The 22,490-nt window shown below is 51.9% G+C and overlaps 1 protein-coding gene across 4 annotated transcripts; it reads right to left on the bottom strand.

The window, feature by feature from the left end:
* Positions 1 to 546: 546 nt before the first annotated feature.
* LOC100357271 (ret finger protein-like 3) lies at positions 547 to 21,546 on the bottom strand. 4 transcript variants are annotated; one of them, XM_070065961.1, is made up of 4 exons: positions 9,908 to 21,546; positions 8,733 to 8,808; positions 2,950 to 3,240; positions 547 to 2,191 (listed from the first exon to the last, which is right to left on the bottom strand). In XM_070065961.1, exons 3-4 carry the CDS (start codon positions 3,233 to 3,235, stop codon positions 1,611 to 1,613), a joined length of 867 nt encoding a protein of 288 aa, XP_069922062.1. In that variant the 5' UTR covers positions 3,236 to 3,240; positions 8,733 to 8,808; positions 9,908 to 21,546; the 3' UTR covers positions 547 to 1,610. The 4 variants fall into 4 exon arrangements, with proteins under 4 accessions (XP_069922062.1, XP_051691805.2, XP_069922061.1 ...); XM_051835845.2 differs by lacking the exon at positions 8,733 to 8,808; XM_070065960.1 differs by lacking the exon at positions 9,908 to 21,546 and having other exon boundaries at positions 8,733 to 8,913.
* Between the last annotated feature and the right edge of the window lie 944 nt (positions 21,547 to 22,490).

Genomic DNA, 22,490 nt, shown 5'->3' with positions numbered 1-22,490 from the left:
CTCCACCACCCCACCCCACCCCAGCACCGGCACCCATCCTTCCACTCTCTGCTCCTCTGAATTTGGCCACACAGGGAGTGGTGCAGTATTTCTCTCTGTCTGCGGTGTGGCTCGTAGCATAGCGTCCTCCAGGTTCACCCATGTTGTCTCTTTTTTCTTTTTTATTTATTTGACAGGTAGAGCTACAGACAGTGAGAGAGAGAGAGACAGAGAGAAAGGTCTTCCTTCCATTGGTTCACTCTGCAAATGGTCGCTGCAGCCAGAGCTACGCCAATCCGAAGGCAGGAGCCAGGTGCTTCTCCTGGTCTCCCATGCGGGTGCAGGGGCCCAAGGAGTTGGGCCATCCTCCACTGCCTTCCTGGGCCACAGCAGAGCTCGACTGGAAGAGGAGCAGCTGTGACTAGAACTGGCGCCCATATGGGATGCCAGCGCCGAAGGCGGAGGATTAACCTACTGAACCACAGCACCAGCCCCACCCATGTTGTTTTCAACGGCAGGACTCCCTCTTTTGTTTGAAGGGTGAGTGGTATTTCCCCATGTGCATAGAACGCCCTTTCCCTATCCTCTCATCTGTGGCCTGGCACTTAGCTTGTGTCTGCATCTTGGCTACTGTGGGTAGTGCTGCAATGAATGTGAGTGTAGATGTCTCTTTAACACAGATTCCATTTCCTTTAGGATATATATACCTAGCAGTGGGGTTTCTGGAACACGGGTGGTGCCATTTTCTGAAGATTTATTTATGTACTTATTTATTTGAAAGTCAGGGTGACAGAAAGAGAGGGACAGACAGAGAAATCTTCCAGCCACTTAGTTCACTCCCCAAATGGCTGCAATGGCTCGGGCTGGCCCAGGTGGAAGCCAAGGGACCAGGTCTCCCATGCGAGTGTCAGGGGTTCAAACATATGGGCCATCACCAGCTACTCTTCCAAGGGCATTGGCAGGGAGCTGGTTAGGAAGCAGAACAGCCACAATGTAATATGGATACAGCATGCCATTGTCACAAGCAGTGGCCTAAGTCACGGTGCTGCAGTGCCAGCCTCCACCTTCTATTTATTTAAGAACTTCCATGCTGGCTTCCACAATGGCTGCAGCTGTTGACACTCCCATTTGAGACAGAACGGTGCGTTCGGCCGTGGGTAAGTTACTGCCACTAGTGCAGATGAGCTGTCATCCAAAAAACCCTTAGCCACACTGAGTAGCAGTGTCAAAAATGGTCTTTCCAGTCCTGACTAGTGTAAAGGCATTTTCCCACTTCTGAGTTTGACACCTTTATTTAGGAAAACATAATCCATTCGATCAACTACAAAGGTTTGTTTAATTCAGAATCCCCATAACACCATAGGTGGAACTTAACAGCAATAAAAGTTAAAGATTGGAAATCGATCTGAGAATACAGGACTTATTTAGCAATCAAAACATAAAACCCAACCAGTTGGGGGTGACAGTAGTCACTAATTATATGCTAACGAATCTCATCTCATCACCTTAGTCATGGCCATGAAAAGCTCGATACTTTTCTGCCGTGACCTTGGGGAAATTTGCACCAAGCAGAAAGTTCTGAGGTCCAGCCGCCAAGGGTTTCCCCGTCCAGGCTCCTTCGCAGTGGGGGTTTATCTGTCCTCCCTCTGCTGGTCGGAGGGGCCGGCATCTCCCAGGTGCATGGCAGGGCAGATGCTCAGGGCGCCCTGATCCCCATTAGGTGGGATTGAGGGAGCAAAGAACGGGCGCAGCGGCTCCCCCGCAGGAAGTCCCGTGAAGGTAAAGATGTGGGCTTCGTTTTCGATGCAGTAAAAGGAGACGTTCCCCACGTCCACGTCCAGGAAGATCCCCACTCGGCGTACGATGGGGTCTGGGCAGAGGGGCGTCTGAGGCTGGGTGCTGGCAGAGAAACAGCACCTGATCCTCCGACTCAGAGTCCAGAAGCCCTGCTCCGAGGAGAGCTGGATCCGCCCTTGTCGGCAAACAGAATCCCTGCAAACCCCCAGGTCCCACTCTGTGCTCGACCCCACGTCCACCTCCCAGTAGTGGTGGCCGGAGACGAACTGAGGGGTGCCCAGGACGCAGACGGACAAGTCGAACCTCGAAGGGAGCGCTGGCCGATTCTGCCTGATGGGCCCGCACCAGACACTCCTGAGGTCATCTGAGAGGATGAGGAAGTTGTTGGCCGTGTCTGCGTCCAAGGTCACGTCCACTGGGAAATAAAAGCAAGCACCTCAGCTAACAGACAGGTTCTAGGCCCGCACTTCCTGCCCCAAATGTCACATTTCCTTCCCTCCCTCTCATTTTGCTTTTCCCCAAACCTGTAACTTTTCATAAAGCAACTTTCCCAGGCTTCCTCCCTGGCTCCAATGTTTGGAGGCCCTGGTTCCCAGCAGGAACCCACTGTCACGTTACATTACAGACTATGGCGACAGCCTGGAACCTTCCTCCCAGGTGACCAGAGGGTCTCCCAAGGCAGCCGCCAGGCCCCTCCTCTACGGACCCAGGAAGACAAATTAACAGTGAAGACGATGCAAGCTGGCGCAGTAAATGCTACATTTCTGTTTCATTGTTTCCCTGCGCCAGTTCTAGGTATCTAGGGCCTAATTTCAGGATGTTTTTTCCAGGTTCAGACACAGTTGCTCTAAATTCCCGCTAATCTGAGCCCAGACCCCACGCCAGCGATGTCAGCACGCCGAATCTCCCAGAACCTGCGTCCTAACTAAGTCCCCAGGTTGCGTGAGCTCCGTGGGTTTTGCGAGCCCCGGTCTAAGCCGCGCCATAGACGCCGGTATTTTTTGTCAGAAGTCACCAGGTGATTCCACTTGGTGCGGGGGCTGAGAACCGCCAAGGCCCGAGAGCAGTTCTTGGCTGCAGACAGCGGCTCCTCCGCGTGTGGAGTGGAGCGCCGGGTGCACAGGGGATTTCCCAGCCCCTAGCGGGAGGGAGGCAGCGTGGGCAGGGCCTTACCTCGGAACCTCCGCATCCGGGGATTCATCTGCAGGACGGCTCTCAGCTGGGGCTCCAGCTCCTTCACCTTCGACACCAGCTGCCCCAGATGCCGATTGGGCCTGAGGTGGTTCTTCCGCGAGACCTTGGAGCAGAAGCTGCAGACCAAGCCCTCCCCGTGGGGCTCCTGCGGCAATGAGCGGACGCAGTCGGGGCAGAAGCTGCAGCCGCACTCCAGGCTCAGGGGTTGCTCAAGGTAGGCCGGGCAGGTGAGACATCTGCACATCTTTTGCAATAGTTCAGCCATGTCCGCTGCAGGGGGAAACACACACGGGAGTGAGTGACTGCTGGCCGACAGCAGTGACAAGCTGTCCAGCCACAGAGTTATCGTGACCCTGGAGCAAGACCAGGAGACGGCGGCCTTGATGCCTGTCATCAGAGAGCTGACGTCACAGATCGTCACTGGCATTGCACTGAGAAGGAGGCAGGGCCCCCGCTCACCCGGACCCCGCCGCAGGGACCACCTGTGTGCCTGGACGCCTCACAGGGCGGCATCTATGTGAGACGCCGCAGAGGAGGTCATCGCGCTGTCCCCAGAGTGACCCTAGCAACCGTCTGATGGATGAACAAAAGTGCACCCTGTCTGCAGCCTTGGCCCTGAACACCGGGTCTCCCACCCACCACTCCTGGGCTGGGAGAATCCGGGCTGAGGGATTGGCAAACCCTGGCTGGGCACTCACAGCCCTTGTTGAATTCCTCAGTCACCAGACTCCCCCCAGCCCCTGGGCTGACTGCCACCTGCAGACAAGGGAGGACAGACGGACACACGGCACAGGCATGGGCTCACCTGCTGGGCTTTGGGTTCACCTCGTCCTCTGCTGCTCCCACAGTGACTCAGGTCTGGTGGGAAAGGAGGCACCGGTGCCTTTTAAGCGTAGGAGCCCTCGCCCCTCCCTAGCCACACCCAGATAGCTTCCCGTTAATCCCATCAACTTTGATTTGGTTATGGAAGGGAGGGGGCTTTTATCTCCAAGAGATGACAGTGACCTTGATAAAATCCTTGACCTTGATAAAATCCTTTACCTTGATGGTATGGTATTTCTTTACTATGAAATTAAGATTAAATTGCTGGGCCAGCGCTGTGGCACAGAGCCCTGGCCTGAAGCACCGGTATCCCATATGGGAGCCGGTTCTAGTCCTGGCTGCTCCTCTTCTGATCCAGCTCTCTGCTATGGCCTGGGATAGCAGTAGAAGATGGCCCAAGTCCTTGAGCCCCTGCACCCATGTGGGAGATCTGGAAGAAACTCCTGGCTCCTGGCTTCGGATCGGCTCAGCTCCGGCTGTTGCAGCCATCTGGGGAGTGAACCAGCGGATGGAAGACCTCTGTTTCTACCTCTCTCTATAACTGTCTTTCAAATAAATAAATATTTTTAAAAAAGATTAAATTGCCATGGTTTTATACAAGGGAGCTTCAAAGCATTTGTGGAAAATGGAATTAAGTAATTTTCATACAAGAATTTTTTGAAATTCATGCATGGTTTTCTCATATATTTTCATGAACTTTTTGAAAACCACTTGAATGCATGGATTTCAAAAAAAAGTGCCACAATAAATCTGTTAACTCTATTTTTCATGAATGTTAAAAAATAATAATTTCATTTGTGAGAGAGAAAATTTTCATCTGCTGCTTCACTCACCAAATGCCCACAATGGCCAGGACTGGACCAGGGCTGAAGCTAGGAGCTGGGAATTAAATCAAGATCTCCCAAACTAGTGACAGAGACCCAAGAACTTTTATTTTTAAAGATTTACTATGTTTTCAATTTGAAAGGCAGAGTTACAAAGAGAGGAGGAAAGAGAGGGGAGCGATCTTCCATCTACTGGTTCACTCCCCAGATGGCCGTAACAGCTGGGGCTGGGCCAAGCTGAAGCCAGGAGCTTCTTCTGGGTCTCTCACATGGGTACAGGGGCCCAAGCATTTGGGCCATCCTCTGCTGCTTTCCCAGGCACATCAGCAGGGAGCTGGATCACAAATGGAGCACCCAGATCTTGAACTGATGCCCATATGGGATGCCAGCATCGTAAGCGGAGGCTTAACCCACTATGCCACAAGAACTTGAGTCATCAGCATCGGCTTCCCGGAGTATACGTACATCAGCGGGAACCAGAAGCAAGGCCAGGACTCAGAGTCCAGAGTGCTAACCATTACACTATGGAACCAAGGCCAGGACTCAAACCCAGGCACTCCCATGTGGAGGTCATATGAGGTTCCTCAAATGGTAAAAAATGGAACTACCATGGGAGTGTCACCCAGCAATCCCACCTATTGGGTACATTCAGGACGCTCCAGGGAAATGAAATCAGCTTGCCAAAGAAATATGTGCACCCCCATATTCACTGCAATATTACTCACAATAGCCAAGGTGTAGAAACACCCTGAGTCTCTGTCAAGGGGTGAGTGCATAATGGCATGTTAATCCGCTTTTTTAAAAAAAAGAGGAGGGGCTGGCCTGAGGAGCAGCAGGTTAAGTTGCTGCTTAGAACCCTGTATCCCATATGGGCTGCCAGTTCCAGTCCAGGCTACTCAGCTTCTGATCCAGATAATGATGGCTCAGGTACTTGAGTTTCTGCCACCCACTGGGGAGACTTGGACTGAGTTCTAGTTCCTGGCTTCAGCCTGGCTCAGCCCTGGCTGTTGCAGTCATTTGAATGTAAACCAGAGGCCTGCACTGTGGCATAGAGGGTAAAGCTGCTGCCTGCAGTGCCAGCATCCCATATGGGCACCAGTTTGAGTCCCTGCTGCTTCACTTCCAATCCATCTCTCTGCTATGGCCTGGGAAAGCAGTAGAAGATGGCCCAAGTGTGTGGGAGACCTGGAAGAAGCTCCTGGCTCCTGACTTCAATTGGTGCAGCTCCAGTCATTGAGGCCAATTCAGGAGTGAACCAGTGGATGGAAAATCTCTCTCTCTCTCTCTCTCTCTCTCTCTCTCTCTCTCTGCCTCTCCTTATCTCTCTGTGTAACTCTTTCAAATAAATAAATCTTAAGTGAACCAGCAGATGGTAGATCTGTGTGCATGAGTATGTGAGTGTGTATGTGTGTGTGTGTTTCACTACGCCTTTCAAATAAACATATCTTAAAAAAATTAACAAGGAAACCCTGGCCACTGCGGTATTTATGAACCTACAGGACATTATGTTGTACCTGAGCGAACGCAAACAAAGGAGTACCACACATTGATAAAATTTGATGGTCCTTTACTTTTTTTAAAGATCTATTTTATTTATTTGAAAGACAGAGTTCCAGAGAGAGGTAGAGACAGAGATAGAGGTCTTCCATCCACTGGTTCACTCCTCAGGTGGCTGCAATGGCCAGAGCTGCGCCCATCCAAAGCCAGGAGCTTCTTCCGAGTCTCCCACATGAGTGCAGGGGTCCAAAGATTTGGGCCATCTTCCACTGCTTCCCCAGGCCATAGCAGAGAGCTGATTGGAAGAGGAGCAGCCTGGACTAGAACCATTGCCCATATGGGATGCCGGTGCTTCAGGCCAGAGCTTTAACCCACTGTGCCACAGTGCTAGCCCCTGATGGTCCTTTATTGCTGGCGGTGGAGAGCAGGCTCATGCCCTAAAGAACTCTCGACTCTTTTGTCCAAGAGTTTTCTAGTTTCAGACCAGAGTCTCATGGGGGGAGGTGGAGTCAGGTGCTCCAAATGGAGTCCCTACTGTCAAGGTGTTACTTCATTCCCCACTTTGTGTCTTGAGATGAATCAAATCTTTGATTCAGCCACATCAAATGGATCAGAAAGGATATTTAGGGCAGAGTAAGAGGTATGCATATGCATGAGTTTAACAGAAGCTATACTTTGTCTAATGAAATCTAGTAACCAGTTAACTAGCCAGGGTCCTACAGTCAGTCCAAGGAGGAGGACGACTAATGGTCCTGTCAGGCCAGTTAACAGGGTGGTCAGCCATGGGTCCAATTAAACATACAACTATACCATGGTTGTGAGTCTTTACGCTGTTTATGGTGAGTTTCTAAGTTTTGTTTTGCCTTTTGGTGGGAGTCAGTTATAACTCCTGACTGATTAGCACAGAAACAGCGAGCCTCTCCCAGGGCCACACACAGGCCACCTTGAGTCAGAAACCGGAGGTCTAGCCCCCTCCTATTTTGCAGCGCCATGTCCATGAGAGAACTGACCTGGTCGTGAAGGCGTTCAGTAGAGCATTGGAGGTGACCTAAGTCTGCATCCATGGGCTCAGTTAAATGAGTGAGACCCACTTCCCCCTGAATCAGTGCAGCAGTGCTTAGGGCTGCTCTTTCAGCAAGAACCAAGCCTACCAGGATTGGGACGGCCAGAGGGGCTGCTCCTTTTGCTCGGTTTAACTCAGTGAGAGAATAGGAGAGGAGCAGGCCTCCCTCCGCACCAGAATAGGCATACACCTGCAGAAGCGCATGGACTGATCCACGTAAGAAAGAGGTTACAGGCTTTTCGGTTGTAGGCAACTTCATACAGCGAGTTAAACCCGTTGTGCAAGCAAACCGTGAGTTATCAGGGGGGTGGTGGTTTTGGGTACAGGATACCACAGTGGGGAAGGTGGGATCGTGTCTCAGAGCAAACTTTTCTGTCACAGCGTACAGCCTGCGTGTGTAAGACATTTTGTTAAAGCCTGAGGGGCCCACAGACACTTAGCCCAACTGGACGTCCTCCGCACTCCCCACTTAATCCACACCCCACTATTGTGAGGACTCTAGCGTTGATTTCATCTTGGCTACTTCCTGCTGACAGGGGGTCCTTGTCCTGGGGGCCCCTTAGGGTGTGGGGTGGAGAACGGCAGTCAAGACAGGGTTCCCACAGGAGGGAGCCTCTCGAGGGGGTGGCAGCACAGCTCGTGGAAGCTGCCCATGGCCATCTAGAGTTGCATTGAGAGAGAACAAGTTTAACAAGCAGATTATATGCGCAGGGTTTAAACAAGGACAGAACACAGAACCAACAATGTTTTAATTTTTATGAGTTGATTTTTAGTGTTTAGAGGAAAATATAAACCTGTGAATGACAAAAGGCTTTAAGTAGCCATGGTTAAAATTTTAAAACTTATTAACCAACAAGAAGAGGCACTTGTTTACTCCACATAGTATTTTAGAAAGTACCTGTAAGATTTTTTTAATCCCTTTTTAGTCTTCTGGGCCTCTGTTCATTAAGATAGCCATTGTGACTGATAACAAAACTATTAGACTTTTATAACTTTTGGACATTTGTATGAGTAGACCAGATTTTATTGTTACAAAGTGAACATTTAAATGTTTTAGAATATTTAACCAAACCAAAACACAGCTGTTTTTAAACAATCAGAATTTAAGGAGAGACATAGAACATCAATAGGATACAAAATTGATGTTTCTGTTTCACTAAAATGGGAAATAAAATCCTTAAATATGAGTTAGCACATGGAATCATCCCATTACTTGGAACAATTTTAACAGAGTCAGAAATAGAAAAAAGAAGAGAACTTACTGGATCTGGCTAGAAAACAGAGAGTCACCAATTAAATAAAAACTATTAAAAGGAAATGTTGTAGTTTTTTTAACAGATTTTAAAGACTATTTTAAAATATTTACTAATATATATGTATGACAAAAATCTCACTGTTTTAACAGAGGATCATATTTTAATTAATAGCTTTTGTATCCAGAAAAATTTTCATTACCTTTTGTGATTTTCTCACACCTTTTACAACTTAAACTTGTTTTTTAACCTCTTTTTACAACTTAAACCTATTTTTTAAAACTCTTTCTTAACGTTTCTTACCAAGAACAGTTTTACACTTGTGACCGCTTTTTATCTGCGAATTTCTCTAGTTCTATTGAAATACTCCTTTAAAAGTCTGCAAATTAAGAAAACATTTTAAAAATACACATCAAATTTTAACCTTACTTTCAAGTGCTCTTGAATTATTCTTTTTTTTTTTTTTTTTTTTTTTTTTTTTTTTTTTTTTGACAGAGTGGGCAGTGAGAGAGAGAGAGAGAGAGAGAAAGGTCTTCCTTTGGTGTTGGTTCACCCTCCAATGGCCGCTGTGGCCGGCGCACCGTGCTGATCCAATGGCAGGAGCCAGGTGCTTCTCCTGGTCTCCCATGGGGTGCAGGGCCCAAGCACTTGGGCCATCCTCCACTGCACTCCCGGGCCATAGCAGAGAGCTGGCCTGGAAGAGGGGCAACCGGGACAGGATCCGGCGCCCCAACCGGGACTAGAATCCGGTGTGCTGGCGCCGCAAGGCGGAGGATTAGCCTAGTGAGCCGCGGCGCCGGCCCGAATTATTCTTTATTATGGACTCTTATGCAAACATTTTGGTTAGACACATTTATCTCATTTACCTTTACCCAATTTATATTTGGCTGTTACACTTTGGTGACTTAAGATGTTGATATTATATCACACCTTTGTCTGAATTAAGGTCAAAATTACGTTTACACGGAATTTTACTCTTTTTACAAAACTCCAGCTAGAAATCAATGACATAAACCAGAGATTGAAAAATATCCACATCAGGGCTGATCACCCATTGTCATTTTTCATCCAGATCTGCAAAAACCAAGCCACAAAACTTTGGCAAGTGACAAGGCAATGTTTAAGGCAGCAATCTTTCTAGATTTAAAAGAGAGAAATTTTTGAACATACACTGAAAAGGTGTCCCCTTAGACAGCAGAGCCCATGCTTAGTGGAAGACTCCAAAGACAAAGGACTAAAGGAGACAGGCAGGACAGGAATAAGAATTTACCTCCCGGGATTAAAGATGCAGACAGTACATTGGAAAGTGGCCACGAAACAGAAACAGAAACCAGCATATCCAGGAAAGGCCTTTCTTTAACCAGACCAGAGTCTCCCATCCTAACGCCGTCGCGCTCAAACGGAACAGAGACTGTACTGCCCTCTCATCAGACCTCCAATCCCCAGAAGGCACCACCAGAAAACAGGAGTCGACTTACCAGAGGACCTGAGGCCAATTGGTCAGCGAAGAGGTCGAGCCGAGCCTCCCGGTTCCATGAATCAGAACATGGGGCCCTGGGACATCATCAGCGGGCACCTCCCCTGTGGCCAACCTGGAAGGATCGGAGCGAGGTCCTCCCGGAGGAAGTCTCCATCTCTCGCTGGGGCCTCCACAATGTTGTACTGAGTGAGTGCCAACAAAGGAGCACCACACACTGATACAATTTGCCGGTCCTTTATTGCCGGCAGCTGAGAGTGGGCTCAGGCCCTAAAGAACTCTCGACCCCAAAGCCCAAAGCAACAGGGTTTATAAAGGCAAATGCTGCCTAGCCTTTGGACAAATCAAGGCCAGTCTTGGCTCCTGGAGTTCTTGGGGTAAGAAAGTCACAAACTCCCATCCTGAAGGAGGATGTTAATCAAGAACACTTTGTTAAAATTACCTGTGTTACCAGAGCCCCAATAAGTTGCTTACGTATGTTGTCATCTTTTGTGCTTCTTTGTGCTGGTTATGTATAAATACCACCGAGACACTGGAATAAACGAGCCTTGATCAGCCTTGTTGTCTTGGCTCCATTCTCTGCGATCTCTTGTCCCTCTTTTCAGTCCCTCTCTCTCCTTTAGGTTCCGTTTGACTGGTGTGGCTGGCCCGCACAGGCAAAAACCACAAAATCAGAAGGGGACTACGTGCTTGCTAGGATCAAGGTGGGGTACATAGTTTCTGGGGTCAAGGTGACCTAAAACCTATGCGAAATATCAATTACAATCTTGACAATACCATAATCTTGATATTAACCCAAATATTGGTTTTAATCGTATGTAGGACATAGACAAATTACATTTTTATCATTAACCCAGGTGCAGCCTACTTTCAAGCTTGAGCAATCATGCTAGGGGGTTTCTCTGCTCTGCCAAGTTGATGCAGTTTGCTGCGATTATCCCAGAGTTTTATAGTTTCAGTTTTATAGTCTCATGGGGGCGGGGGGGGCTGCCTTCCCAGAATGGAGTCTCAGGGGCTCCAGTTGGAGTCCCTACTGTCAAGGTGCTACTTCAATTACATTAGATGAAACAGGCCAGATATACAAAGATAGGTGATATGCAAAATCACTTAGATACAGAATGTAAAACTCTTGAACTCATAGAAACATAGTAGAGCGGTTATTTCTGGGCACTTGGGATTTAGCAAAATGGGAGATGCCGAGTTACGCAGAATGAATAAACTCTAACGATCAAATACAGAGCAAGGGTATCAGAGTTCGTTATACTGCATTGCACACCTGCAGTTTGCAAAGGGCTAGATCTTAGCTGTTCTCACCACACACAAAGGGATAAGTGCATGAGCTGTTGAGTATGTTAATTAGCTTGATTCTGGAAATCACTTCACAGTGCATATATATATATGTATATATATACCAGAATATCAGTTGGTACTTCCTAAGCAGATACAATTTTTACTGTCAATTATGCATCAATAAAGATGGAGAAAAATTTAAATCCAGACTTAAATGAAATCGATGTGATTGAAGAATTAAATCTTTTTAGAATAACTGTTCCGTAAGAATCATCAGCTGTAGGTATAATAAAATTTACATTTTGTAGTAATTTCACATAAAACCATCCATGGTTGTCATAGTCCATAAAATACTCTTCACAGCTCAACTAATGGATACGTCCACAGCAAGGACCTCCTGAAAATCACAAATTCTTAATATTTGTGACCTTGCACTTGCTGATGGGTGGGGAAGCTCTGCCTGGAGAGGGAGCAGGGACGAGAAAGCCCCTCGCACATGCTACCGTCCGAAGGCTGGGGAGGGCTCCCTGCAGGAGGAACAGCCTTGTGGAGTGGGAAGGGCACAGGCCGGGGAGGCAGCAAGGCCAGCCCAGGACACCAGGCTGCCCTGGCCAGACGCAGGGCAGGGTCAGGGCCACGACACCAGGCCCTGGATGATAGGCCAAGATAAGTGAGCTAAGGGGAGCATTGGGCTATGGTTAGTACAAACCATGCTGTACCTTTTTAGGTCTTCAAAATGTGACCCAGGGGCTATTCGTGGTGTGGGGATGCATCAAAGAAGCCAAAGTGGGCAGGTAATGCAGTGCCCGACCAGGTCCTTCCTGGACCCAGCCACGTAACTGTGGTTGTGCTCCAGAAGATTTGTGGAAAAGTGAACAGAAAAGGTATTCATTTTCCATACCAAAAAAACATTTGAAACCTATGCATCTTTTTCATGATGCGCGTTTTTCATGAACTTTTGAAGACTCCTGGTACTCCTGGTAAGTGTAGACTAAAGATACTTTTTGCACCCAAATAAACATCTTTTAATTCCATTTTGCAAGGAGTTTTGGAAGCACCTGTGTGTGTGTGTGTGTATGTGTACATACCACAAGGCCAGAGTGATTGCAATAACATCTTTAAGGGAAGGAAAGAACTTTCAACTCAGGATACTGCATGCAGCCAAAGGGTCCTTAAGACTGAAATAAAAACAAATAGCAAGACAAGCAAGCGTTGTGACAAATGGAAGAAAACCAAACGCAGCGACATGATGGGAAAGGAACTTTCTCAGGGAACGGCACAGCAGGAGGCTTGGCCCTTCGAGGCGGGGAGGAGGGAAAAAATGTGGGAAAAATCTGGATACACGGGAGAGCCCATCTTTCTCCTCTTAAACTCCCTGATGTGAGTATAATTTTTTTTTTTTTTTAACACAGAAGAGACGCCTCCTTCACCGACTCCAAGGCTGAGTGCAGGGCAAATTGTAAGGTAACAATGGGTGGGGTCAGGACCCCGCCCTCACATCACCCTGGGCAAAGTGTAACAGGGAGAGGACAGAATTCCAGAGTGACAGCAGGCACAGGGGGAAATCAGCGCTCCCCCCCAAACACACACACACCCCCACACACCAAGGCGGCCTGAACTTCGAGCCACACAGGGTTTCAACTGGGGGCCACCGTGGGAGGGTCCAGACGCTGCGCCACTCCTGAGCTACAGGCGCTGCTCTCCGCCCCCGGCCTCTGTGATGGCTAATTGCTGTCTGCGGGGATGGGTCAGGCTCCTTCACCCTGCACAGAGACTGGGAGACCAGAGACCTGCCTGGATAACCTTCCAAAGGCAGTGGCTCTCACGTCTTTGAGGAAGACCTTTATATTGCACATCTCGGGCTAGTGCTGTGGCATAGTGGGTAAAGCTGCCGCCGGCAGTGCCAGCATCCCATGTGGGTGCTGGTTGGAGTCCCAGCTGCTCCACTTCTGATCCAGCTCTCTGCTATGACCTGGGAAAGCAGTAGAAGATAGCCCAAGTCCTTGGGCCCCTGCACCCACATGGGAGACCTGGAATAAGCTTCTGGCTCCTGGCTTCAGATCAGTGCAGCTTTGGCTGTTGCAGCCATTTGGGGAGTGAACCAGTGAGTTGAAGACCTCTCTCTACCTCTGCTTTTCAAATAAATAAATGCATCTTTTTTTAAAAATGTACGCCTCAGAGGGGCAGGGAAATGGTTTCCATGGCAAAGGTTTCTGGGGGTCCTGCCTTGTGGTGTGGCGGGTTAAGCCACTGCTTGGGACCCCAGCATCCCATATCTGAGCACCGGTTTGAGTCCTGGTTGCTCTGCTTCCAATCCAGGTCCCAGCTGATGCACCTGGGAAGGCACCAGATGATGGCCCAAATACTTGGATCCCTGCTGCCGTGGGGGAGACCCAGATAGAGTTCCAGTTAGCTTCTGGCGTTGGCCAGGCTAAACCTAGGCAATTGTGGCCATTCGGGGAGTGAACCAGCTGATGGAATATCTCTTTATCTCCCCATCTCTGTCACTCTGCCTTTCCACCTTTCAAATAAATTTTTTAAAAAATGCTACCAGCCCCCTTCCTGTGTGCCATGTGCCACAGTCGCACCCCAGCATCTTGGCTCCGCCATTGTCCCAGCTTGCTGCTAAAGCAGAAGTCCCAGAGCTCAACTCTTTATCCAGGATGAGACTATGGCAAGTTGCCTGGGCACCCTTTGTCCCTCACCCCTGCTCCCAGCCCTGGGAGGGCCCAACAGCCCCCAAGCCCACTTGTTCCATCCACTGAGTTGGTCCAGGTCTCCCAGCTGCCACACAGTCCCACAAGGAGCCAAGCGCCCATGGAGGGCTGTGTGTCCATGCATCCTGAAAATGATATTCATGATTCCAAAGGCCCCAGGCACCCTCCTGGCGGTGCCGGCCTCATCCACAGCCCCGCAGCACAGTAGCAACTGCTGCCTGCTGGTCGGGCCGCCATGTCCCAGAGCTCAGCCAGGGCCCAGCAAAGAACTGTCCTCTCAGGCACAGATGCAGGGAGCCAGTCCTTTGTGGTCCACCACACGCAGGCATGCCCACGTCTCCTACACAGGGAAAGCAGTACCAGGGCCACCGGAAAGAGCAGGGAGGGGTTGCCTGAGCAGGAGGGAGCCCCTACAGCCCTGGAGAAAGGAGGGCTGTAAGGGTGCCCAGCCAGCATGTAGGCCCCTGGTGGGCAATGGCGGCCTCTCGTCCTGCGTGCCCAGGCCCTGGCTTCTGCAGAGCTCCAAGGCAGATTCCTAGAGAAACACCAGACCTTCCTCGGAGGGCCCCTGTCCCAAATTCAGCACCACCACGGCCTCTCCTTGAGGACCCTTGCCGCTGCCCTAGGGACAGGGCTCAGCCCCATCCTGCTCTCTGCTACCCCCTCACCGCACCCAGGTCCCTATGACAGTGACCCAGCAGGGCCCTCATCTGTCTGCACCATTTCAGAGTTTGCCCCCGGAAGGGGGATCCCACGTGAACAGGCAGCAGGTTCAACAACAGGGCAGCCACCAACCTTGAGGAATCTCTGGTCCACTTTCAACAGTTCTAGGCCCTGCAAGTGCAAGGGTCCCCTTCTGCGGCTGCCACCACCCCAGAGCTGGGTCCCCAAGTCACCAGGGAAGACACTGCCCACCCCACGAGGAGAAGGAGCCAGCACTCAACATATCAACAGCACATTGTAGGGGTGAGGCCAAGGCTCTGGGAACCACGGCAGCCCTCAGGTGACCCAGGCAGGTCCATGCCCGCTGTAGGGACCACTCCTCTGCCAACCGCCCCTCCGGCGCCCAGCACCAGCACACAGCTGAGGAAACACGGGAGAAAGCAAGGTGCCCCGGGCTGTCTCTTTGCATTGCCTGCAGCGTCCAGGAATAAGCTCAGCTGATAAGGGGACCCTCCTCTCCTCCTCAGAGCCCCTTCCAGGCAGCTCTCCACCACCCCTGCCCTCAGCCCCTCAAGTCAACTTGCTGACCACCGCTCCCTCTCCCTCGTCGGCAAGACACACTAAACTCCCAACCCACTCGCTCCTGCTCCGGGCCCGGCACCAAGCATTAAGTACCCAAAGGCAATTCCTGCCTTGGCTTCCTCTGCGCCTGCAGGCATGGTGGACCTTCACCCCTTCATCTCAAAGCCCCGGCGTGGTCCATCCCGGTGTGGTCCCCTCTAAATGACCACTGGGACTAGGATCTTGTCTACCCCCAGGGTCTCAGCCACAGCTGCTGCAGGCGCTGGCTCTGCCTTCCGTGACTCTCCCTGCCCTCCGGAGTGGAGTTCCCTCTCCTGCTCCCTCTCCCACCAGCAATCCTGGCGCCCCCGCCGCTGTCCATGGGTCTGCCTGGCGCCCCAGCCAGGAATCACAGCCCCTCAGCCAGCTGATTCTAAGGACCTGTCTATGGACACCACATCCCCCTTCCTGGCCTCTCCTCGTGGAGCCTCCCCGTGGCTCCATTCAGAGCTTCTGCACCTCTTCCCAGTCCCTTCCAACACCCGGCCCCCTCAGCCACAGGCATCAGCAACCTGCCTGCCCTCAGGTGTAGTGGCCCCACTCCAACCTTGACATTGCCCATTCACCCTCCAGCCACCACCCATCTCTAGCCCGTAACCTGCTATACCCACTGCGGGCATCCACCAGGCCAGGCTTTGAGGCCACACCAGCTGTGTTCCTCCCCGGCATGTCCAGCGCCCCTGGCTTCCTTTGCATTTGCTACAGACACTGCCAGGTGCTGCCAACAACCGTCAGCCAGACATCTGGCAGCACTGACTGCTAAATGCCGGGCGCCTAGGCTGGGTCCCCTGGAGGCTGAGGGTTGCAGTAGTATCAGAGGGTTCTAGGAGCAGAGAGCCTCGGCTCTGAGTTCCACCTTTTTGATCCCTTGGCATCAGAGGAAAACGAATGGGACTTCAAGGGCTGCACACCACTATGGGAGAAACATCGGCCTGCACAACACGGTGGCCACAGGGCTCAGAGCAGGAAGCTTGCCCTTTGGGCTCTGCTCTGCTACACACAGAACTGCTAGGCCATCCTGTGGGTCCGTCCCCCCACCGCCCCGGGCTCAAAACTAAGAGACTAGGGCTGGGTTAAGAACCTCCTGGAAGGGTAGCCAGCATGCGTGTTCCTCCCTGTCCTGATCTGGCACCATCCCTGCTTGGGACACAGCCTTCCAGGTTACTCTTTTCCCTGCATCTCTGTCCTCGGGGAGGAGTCATTTGAGGATGTCATCTGGTCAAACGCTGGCGGTGACTGTAGATAGGAGCCCTCAGGACTGTAGATAGAAGTCCTTGCCCCCGTCTCCCCCCAGGCCCGCGGTGGGACACCCCCTCCTCCCTAGGCACCGCCCAGAACCCTGGTAGGTCCCGTCCATCACATATAATAAAAGCTGGCTCTTGTGTGCCTGTGCTCTGTAGAGTCAGTGTGAGGAAGCACTGGCTTCTGTTAAGAACCAGCGGAAGAGGTCAGACGCAACGGGAAGAGCGGGCCCAGGACTGGCACCCTGCGTGTAAAGGATGTGCCTGGGAGCCCAGGATCAAGTGGGCCCTGGGGGAGGAGGGTGGCAGAGTAGACAGAAAGATTCACTCTTGCTGTTGGAGCTGCTGTTTCTTGCCTCCTCGCCGGCCTGGGTCATCCCTTGTGCACACCAGGAAGAAATACTGAAAATATAGCCAGTCCTTTTAATGTAGCAGTTTCTTTTCTGGCTTTTTTTTTTTTTTAACCTAAATTTTAGTCAATCACCTATATGCTCATATCATCCACAGAATATGAGCCTGATGTCGAATCTCCTGGAGCAAGGAGAATCGGAAAGGAAACACTTCTGCCCTGTAACCCAGCGCGACGAAGATCCTGGGCTATCCTATCCTGGAGCAATTTGTGTTATTTTCCTTAAAGAAAAAAAAAAAGCACAAGGATGTCCTGAGAACATTTCTTCCATTTTCCAAAATGGGCATAGAATGGGGATGTATTTGGAAGTGATAATGGCTGAGAAATTTTCTTTGACATACACCAAAGCACAGATCGGAATCTCAAGAGAATACCAAACAGGGCAAAGACCAGGAAATTAACTCCCTGGTTTAGCATAGTCAAACTTCAGAAAATCAAAGCCAAGGAGAAAACCTTCAGGGAAGCTGGAGGCTGGACAGTCACCCTAACAGACCCCTCCCATCCGACGTCCCTGTAGAAAACGTGTGCAGCCAGCAAGAGAGTGGAGAGAAATAGTCTAGTGCGAAAAGGGAAAAAGGCTTTTTCAACATCCAAGAGTTCTGTGTCCAGTGAAATGATCCTTCAAAAGTAAAGGGGAAAGGGACTGGGCAGCCCCACCTGGGACACCGCATCTCCTATCAGGGAGCTTGGGTTCAAGTCCTGGCCTCCACGCTCCATGTCACCTTCTTGCTAATGCTCACCTTGGGAGGCAGCAGGTGATGGCTCAAGTACCTGGGTCCCTGTCACCCACCTGGGAGACCTGGACGGAGTTCCGGGCTTCTGGCTTCAAGCTGGCCCAGTCCTGGCTGTTGCAGGCATTTGGAGAGCAAACCAGCAAATGAAAGATCTCTCTCGCTGCCAGTCTCTCCCTCTTTGTCATTCTGCTTTTCAAATAGATACTTTTTTAAAATGGACTTTTAAAGTCTAAAACAAAACCATAAAGGTAGCTGGAAAATCCCTAAATATTCTGAGATTAACCAACACATTTTTTTTTTGAAAAAAAAAAAAAAAAACCTGTTTTTGCAACAAGATGGAAGGAACTGGAAACCATTACACTTAATGAAATAAGCCAGTCCCAAAAAGACAGAGAGCATACGTTTTCCCTGATCCGAGGTAGCTAATAGAGTACCTGAAACGCAACGATGGAATGTATTGGAGTGAAAAGGACATTTTGAGATTTTGAGTGATTGTTTACAGCCCTTGTCTCTGCGTTGAAGAACAGTGTTTTTATTCTTCACACTCTTCGTTGAACTCTTTTACTTAGTGCTGGGTTAACTTTACAATCATTAAGTAAACCGAAAGTAGATCTTCGTAAAAACTAAGGGTGGGAGTGGGAGAGGGAGGAGGAAGAAGAGTTGGAGTGTGTGGGGGAGGGAGGGTGGGGTGGGAAGTATCACAATGTCCCTAAATCTGTATACATGACATACATGAAGCCTGTATAACTTAAATAAAATTTAAAAAAAGGAAAAAATACAAAAAAAAGACTTAAAAGACACTTAAAATATTCTCCACCAGATGATAATGAACGTACAGCCAAACAAGCTGTGTACAATCCAATGAGAGCAGAGCGTAGTGGGACATTTCTGGCACTGAATGTCTATGTGAGTGAAGAAGAGACCTGCACCACCAACAACCTAAACTTCCGCCCTTGGGAGTCCAGTTCCCGAGACCCAAGAAGCAGCTGCGACGCCTTCTGTGACGTCGCCTTGAGAGTCAGGCTTGTCACTGCTGCCGTCCTCTCTTGTCCACCGCGGTCGGCCGTGGATCGGGGTGGAAGGCGGCTACGTGCAGGTGCGCTTTCTGGAGAGGCTGCCCTAGTGATGATGAGCAGCTATTTCTGGGCCTCCGGCTGGCCGCTGGGCTTGAGCAGCTCTCCCAGAGCCCCTGCACCCATCCTTGCTGGCCTCAGAAGTACTGGATCTCTCTAACGCAGCGCTGTCTCTAGAACTTTCTGTGGTGATGGACATGTTCTGGGGAAAAGCTGACCACGCCCTCCCACAGCCTCCAATCCCCCAGCTCCCTCAGAATCAAGTGCAGACACCTGACGATGGCCTACAAGGCCCTGCCCAGCACGCCTGCCTCTCTTCCTGCTAGGCTGAGAGCTCACTCCCACCTCAGGGCCTTTGCAGTGTTCTGCCCCCCAGCTCCCCCATGGGACCCCCAGGCCTTCACCTCGCTCTTTGACTTCCATGTCGGGGGTCCCCTCTGGGCTTCGTGAGGGGCGCACTAGCTTTGGCTCAAGGCATGAAGCTGCACCATGGCTGCAGTGAGCACAGGGACTGCCCCCCCCCCGCCACCCTGCTCTCACCCCACCCTACCCCCACCCCCGGGGCCCAGGATGTGCCCCAGGGAGTCCCAAGGGCCCTGCAGAGGGCTGAGGGGTGGCTTCAGACAAGAAGAGTGAGGCCCCTGGCTTCTCCCTCCGAGAAGCCAGACCTTGTGGGGTTCCCAAAAATGATCTGCATTCTTGGTGGGAGGAGCATAATGGGGGGGCAGTCTCATTTCTGCAACTCTAACCTATTCCTCGGTAGCTCAATTTTCCTATCATTGAGTCAGGGTAACAGCCCCTCCCTGGGGGTGTTCCTGTAGGAATCAGCCACCCTCTGCACCACCAGAGGGCGCTCAGGGACTGTGGTTGGGGAGGGGAGGGGGCTGGCTGGCTGGGGCAGAGGCTGGTGTCAGGTGTCAGTCCCCGCCCCACCCCTGAAGGCAGAGATGAGGAAACCCAGGGCCAGGGAGGGACAGGGCAAGTGGCCAGAGGTACTGAGAACACAGGTCCAGGACAGCTGGGCCCGGGATCTGTGGTCCGATGGACAGGAGGAAGGCAGAATCCCCTGGTGGCCCATCGGCTGATCCTCTCTGGGGGAATCAGACCTCGGCGCCTCCTTGGCTCCCCTAGTGGGAAGAAAGACCATGCAACTGAAGCCAGCAGGCAGGCACGACTCGCTGCCAGGACCTTCGCACTGCAGGCCGGAGAGCTCCGGAGGGCAGACAGCGGCCACCTCCCTGCTGGGACAGAACCCTGTGCATGAAGGGACTGGTGCCATGGCTCCGGGCCAGGACCCAGGGACGAGAGCTGTCCCAAAAAATCCAAGAAAGACGGGTGGGCTCTGCCTGAGGCCCCAAGGGCACCAAGAGGAGTGTGGTAGGTGGGCAGGTGCCCAGGGCAGGGGACGGGCAAAGAGCATGCAGCGCTGCCGAGCTGCCGCCCCCTGCAGGGAGATCTGGGCGCCTGTCGGCTGCACCTGGGGGCTGAACACGCGCCAGTGAGGCTTCTTCCAACAGGTAGAAGAGGACAATCATAGGTGACCCTCCTGAGGATGGAAAAGACTCCCAGGCCCACCATGCGCTGGCCTTGGGACCTAGTTCCCCAGAATGGCCCCTGGCTCCGTCCTAGACAAAGCCTCTCCCTCCACTGTGTGTCTCTGAGCAAGTGACCCTATCTCTGAGCCTCCTCTTGTCTTCTGTCAGAGCTGGAGGTGATAGGGACACTGCTTTCAAAGCCTTTTCAGGATGTAAGGTAAAGTACCTGGCACTACCCTCAGCACAGGAAGCTGTCCCCACCACTCGCCACCCACCCCCCCAACCCAGAGGAGACCCCTGCCTGGTCTACCCAGTAGCCTCCACCCAGTCGCTGCCGGAGGGTTGAACAGAGAAAACGGCCAAGGACCCAGCTGGAACCAGCAAGATAGAGGTTCTGTGGTCTCGTGCCACTCACCGCCCCTCTATGAGCCTCAGTTTCCCCATCTGTAGGAGGCAGGTACTGGACTGGACTGCAACAGTTCTGAGAGCCATCGGCGACCGGAGCACTTACTGTATGCTCCACACTTCCCCCATTTCACAGCCACGCTCTGGGGCCACCTGTGTGCTCCACAGCCCGGCAGCACAGGTAGGGAGGCATGGAGAGAGGCAGGGGCTTGTCCACAGCCATGCGGCTGGAGGTCATGGCTGGAAGCTGGACTCCCTGCTCTCCTGACTGAGTAGACTGGGGTGCTGGAGCAACTCTGGCGGGGTGCATTTCCCTTCCAGTCCTCTCCCCTCCTCCTTTCCAGCCGCTGTCTGGAGGCGCACCCTCCCCAATACCCTCGCTGAGGCGCTGCTGCCCCCAGCCCCTGCCCCCACCGAGGTCCGCACCCAAGCCAAGGCCGAGAGCCGCTGCCCCTGCATCTCCTCCCGGTCCGGAACCGAGCTGGAAAAACACGTGGGAGTCCAGCTGCGCCAGATGCGGCCCGGGTTCTTCCCGCGATCTGTGCCTGGCCTGCGGGCCTGGCGCCCTGCGAGGCCACGCGGTGCAGTGGGAGATCTGGCTCAGGCACCCGAGCTCCAGGGCGGCCCAGGAAATCTGGAGGCGTGCCGTGCTGGCCGCCTCCCTTCTCTCTCCCCCACCCCCCCACCCCAGCCCCGCGGGCTGTGCCGCTGCCATCCCCAGGGTCACTGGGCTGGGCAGGGCTGGAGCCGGCAGCCAGAATTTTTCCAACTGAGCAGTTTGCTACAGCCCGAGGCGGGTGCCTGGCCGCCATGGAGCAGGTCCCGCGTCCTGAGAGCGCGCGCGGCCTGTGTGCGCTCCCGTCCCGGGACGCCTCCTATGGCCCAGGCAACGGGGATCTACACTGCCCCGCGCAGCCCATTGCAGCCGTGAGGGCCCCCGGCCCCCGGCCGCCGCCGCCTTCTCCCCGGGCGTTCTTCCCTGGCACGGAATCCCGGAGACTATTCTTTCCCGCGTTTTAAAAGCTGTGCTCTGGGATTCGCGCCCTCTGCCGCGGCTGAAGTTGCCCTTGCAATTTTAACACAGGATGACAACGGGAAAAAATCTCACTCCACACAAAATGAGGACGTTTGCCCCGACCCCACCCCCGGCCCCCAATGTGGCTTCTGTCTCATATTTTATTCCCCATTGGAAAAAACATTACTATTTTATTGGTGGGCGCTGTCCACCAATATTGGCTGAGCCTTTCGACCTCTGAGGCTGAAAACCTTCTCCCTGTTCCTTTCATTATCTCAGCTTTTCTCTGAAAAGCCACCTTTATGTTCATTGCCACCTTCAATGAGAATTTAAGTATTTAATTCTACACTGATTTTTTTGGGGCAATGAAATAGCTGTTATCCCTTTATTGAGGGCATTATATAATAAAACAATTATATAATAAAACAAGCAAAATACATGGCAACCTATGGAAAATGCATTTTAAAAGTAGATAAATCGCATTAACTTTTTCCCCCATTTCTTAATTTAATTTTTAAAAAATTGAGAAGAAGAGAGCGAGCGAGAGCACTCTTTTCCACCGGGTCACTCCCCAGATGGCTGTGCCAGTCAGGACTGGGCCTTGCAGAGGCCAGGATCCAGGGCTGCAGGGGTCCCGAACTCCTCTCCCTTCGTCTTTCCGTGTTCTAGTTAACAAAAGCTCACGACGAGACCGGCGCAGCAGCTCACTAGGCTAATCCTCCGCCTGCAGCACCAGCACACCGGGTTCTAGTCCCAGTTGGGGCACCGGATTCTGTCCCGGTTGCTCCTCTTCCAGTCCAGCTCTCTGCTGTGGCCCAGGAGTGCAGTGGAGGATGGCCCAGGTCCTTGGGCCCTGCACCAGCATGGGAGACCAGGAGGAA

The sequence above is a fragment of the Oryctolagus cuniculus genome, chromosome 21 (genome assembly GCF_964237555.1).
Source record: "Oryctolagus cuniculus chromosome 21, mOryCun1.1, whole genome shotgun sequence".
NCBI lineage: Eukaryota > Metazoa > Chordata > Mammalia > Lagomorpha > Leporidae > Oryctolagus > Oryctolagus cuniculus.
Note: the sequence above shows the minus strand (reverse complement) of the source record. Positions and strands in the feature narration are given on the sequence as shown.